The sequence below is a fragment of the Pollicipes pollicipes genome, unplaced genomic scaffold (genome assembly GCF_011947565.3).
Source record: "Pollicipes pollicipes isolate AB1234 unplaced genomic scaffold, Ppol_2.1 Scaffold_7262;HRSCAF=8765_pilon_pilon_pilon, whole genome shotgun sequence".
Classification (NCBI taxonomy): Eukaryota; Metazoa; Arthropoda; class Thecostraca; order Pollicipedomorpha; family Pollicipedidae; genus Pollicipes; species Pollicipes pollicipes.
This window is the reverse complement of record NW_023597055.1, coordinates 3,000,893-3,003,218: the sequence shown is the minus strand read 5'-3', so window position 1 is coordinate 3,003,218 and position 2,326 is coordinate 3,000,893. Positions and strand designations below refer to the sequence as shown.

General features: G+C 62.7%; 1 protein-coding gene across 1 annotated transcript; it reads left to right on the top strand.

Moving 5' to 3' along the window:
* Nucleotides 1-226: 226 nt before the first annotated feature.
* Nucleotides 227-1,846, top strand: LOC119114080 (UDP-glucuronosyltransferase 2B20-like). Its single transcript, XM_037238301.1, has 2 exons — nt 227-925; nt 1,082-1,846. The coding sequence occupies exons 1-2, from the start codon at nt 227-229 to the stop codon at nt 1,844-1,846; spliced, it is 1,464 nt and encodes a 487-aa protein (XP_037094196.1).
* The last annotated feature ends 480 nt before the right edge of the window (nt 1,847-2,326 follow it).

Genomic DNA, 2,326 nt, shown 5'->3' with positions numbered 1-2,326 from the left:
CAACGCCGTGCCGTCCTGGAAAAGTGTCGTGGAAAAGTGTAATGTGTTGTAAAAAGTGTCGTGGAAAAGTGTACTGTGTTGTAAAAAGTGTCGTAAAAGTGTGCTGTAGAAGTGCAAAAAAGGCTTAGTAAGCAAACTCCCGGGCTACATCGGCTGCTGGCGCCGCATCTGCTGTACCGAGCTGGAGTAAGCGCTAGGACCGAGCAGACCGCCAGCTGGCTGCAGCATGGCTCGGCGCCCGTCCCTGCTGCTACCGCTACTGCTGCGGGTGCCTCTGCTGCTGCCACTGCTGGTCAGCTCGGCAGCCGGGCCCGGCACGCGGCTGCTGATCCTGCACCCGCTGTACCCGGGCAGTCATGAGCTCGTGCTGCGCTCTCTCGGCGAGCGCCTGGCCGCCGAGCACGGCTTCAATGTGACGCAGGTGCGCTGGCTGTCGGACCGCTCGCCGCCCGTGCCGGCCAACAGCTCCGTCGAGGTCCTCACCCGCACCGTGGAAGGTTCAGCGCTCACCGGCGGGCTCGTGGACGAGGCCGGCCGCTTCCTGGTGCCCGGCGCCCACCTGTGGCGACGCGCCACCTTCCCCGCCGCGTTCGTCGCCACGCTGGGCCCGCACTGCGCCGACCTGCTCGGCGACCGGCGGCTGCTGGCGCGGCTGCGGCGGCGGCGCTTCGACGTGGCGCTCGTCGACTTCGTCTGCAACGAGTGCGGTCTGCTGCTGGCGGCGGCGCTCCGCCTGCCGACGGTCGGCTTCTGGGGCATGCGCTTCGCCGGGCCCGACATCGTGCCCACCCAGGCGCTGAACCTGCCGGCGGTGACGCCCACCGCCTTCTCGGGCCTGCCGCCCGTGATGACGTTCGTCCAGCGGCTCCGCAACGCCGCGCAGGTGGTCGCCGACCGGCTGCTGGCGACGCTGCGCGGCGGCATCGCCGACCACTACCGGCGCCGCCACCAGCCGCGCCTGCCTCCGTACGCTGAGCTGGCGCGCCGCATGCAGGCGGTGCTGATACACGGCAGCGTGTTCACGTCGCAGCCGGCGCTGCTGCCGCCGCACATGCCGCTGATTGGCTGCGTCTTCTGCAGGCCGGCGCGGCCGCTGTCCGACGAGCTGGAGCGGTTCATGCAGAGCTCAGGCGAGCACGGCGTCGTGCTCTTCAGCTTGGGCATGACGGCGTTCGACCCGGACGCCGTGCCGCAGCAGTTCGTCGACGCCTTCGTCAGCGCGTTCTCCCGGCTGAGGCAGAAGGTTCTGATGCGGTTCAGCGCCGCTCGGGTGGCCCAAATTCCCTCCAACGTCAAGATCGTCGACTGGTTGCCGCAGGTGGACGTCCTCGGCCACCCGAAGACCCGGGCTTTCGTGACCCAATGCGGCATCGGCAGCGCCATGGAGGCGGTCTACAACGGCGTGCCGATGCTGGCCGTGCCGATCTTCGTCGACCAGCACGAGAACGCCCTCTTCCTGCAGCACCGCGGCCTCGCAATCGCCGTCGATCGCTTCAACATCAGCACCAGCCTGCTGGAGACGTCGCTGCAGAGGCTGCTGTACACGCCGTCCTTCCGCCTCAAGACCAGGCGAGCCGCTGCCATGTGGAGCAGGGATCCCTCGGCGGCCACCGAGCGGGCTGCCTACTGGCTTCAGCTGGCAGCTGGCTTCGGCAGCCTCGAACCGTTTCACCTGATGGACGGCCACCTCAGCTGGGCGCAGTTCTGGCTGTTGGACGTGGTCGCAGTGGTGGCCGTTGCTATGGTGACGGCGCTTGTCGGCCTGTGCTTCTGCTGCCGGCGGTGTTGCAGGCGGCGAGCGATGGGAACGTACACGAAGGGCATTGGCAAGAAAGCCAATAGTTAAACTGGCTGACTACTTGTTTGAGATGAAGCTCGTCTTCAGTTACGCATTTTGGAGCATTTCGCTCGTGCGCATTCGCATTGGGTTATTGAGGATAGTTTTTGTATCGTCTTGTAATAGTTTTCCATTAATCGAAAAACTTCCCTGCGTTGCGGCACGGAATGTACGAATCACACACGCAACGCTTTTATATCATTACACGAACCTACTGTACCATGTGATGCCTTGTTTTGCATACATCACTACAATTCACATGCAGTGAATTTATATGCAATCATTGTATTGTTCTCAAGCCTTGATGTCCGTCACAAACAGTTCTACTCACCCGCGGGGTCAGTCGAGTGCAGCGAGGGTAGACTAGACGCTACGCCCATCAGAGAGAGGAGATACTGATTTGACGTACGCAAGAGAAACTGGAGTAGAAATGGATAAACTGGCATGTGCATGTTGTACGTTATCATATATAATGATCGTGAGCGTTGC

Excerpts from the sequence above, each read along its gene's own strand:
- LOC119114080 (XM_037238301.1), top strand. The coding sequence starts at position 227 with ATGGCTCGGCGCCCGTCCCTGCTGCTACCGCTACTGCTGCGGGTGCCT. Across the intron at positions 926-1,081 it reads CGACGCTGCGCGGCGGCATC|CCGGCGCGGCCGCTGTCCGA; the intron begins GCCGACCACTAC and ends GTCTTCTGCAGG.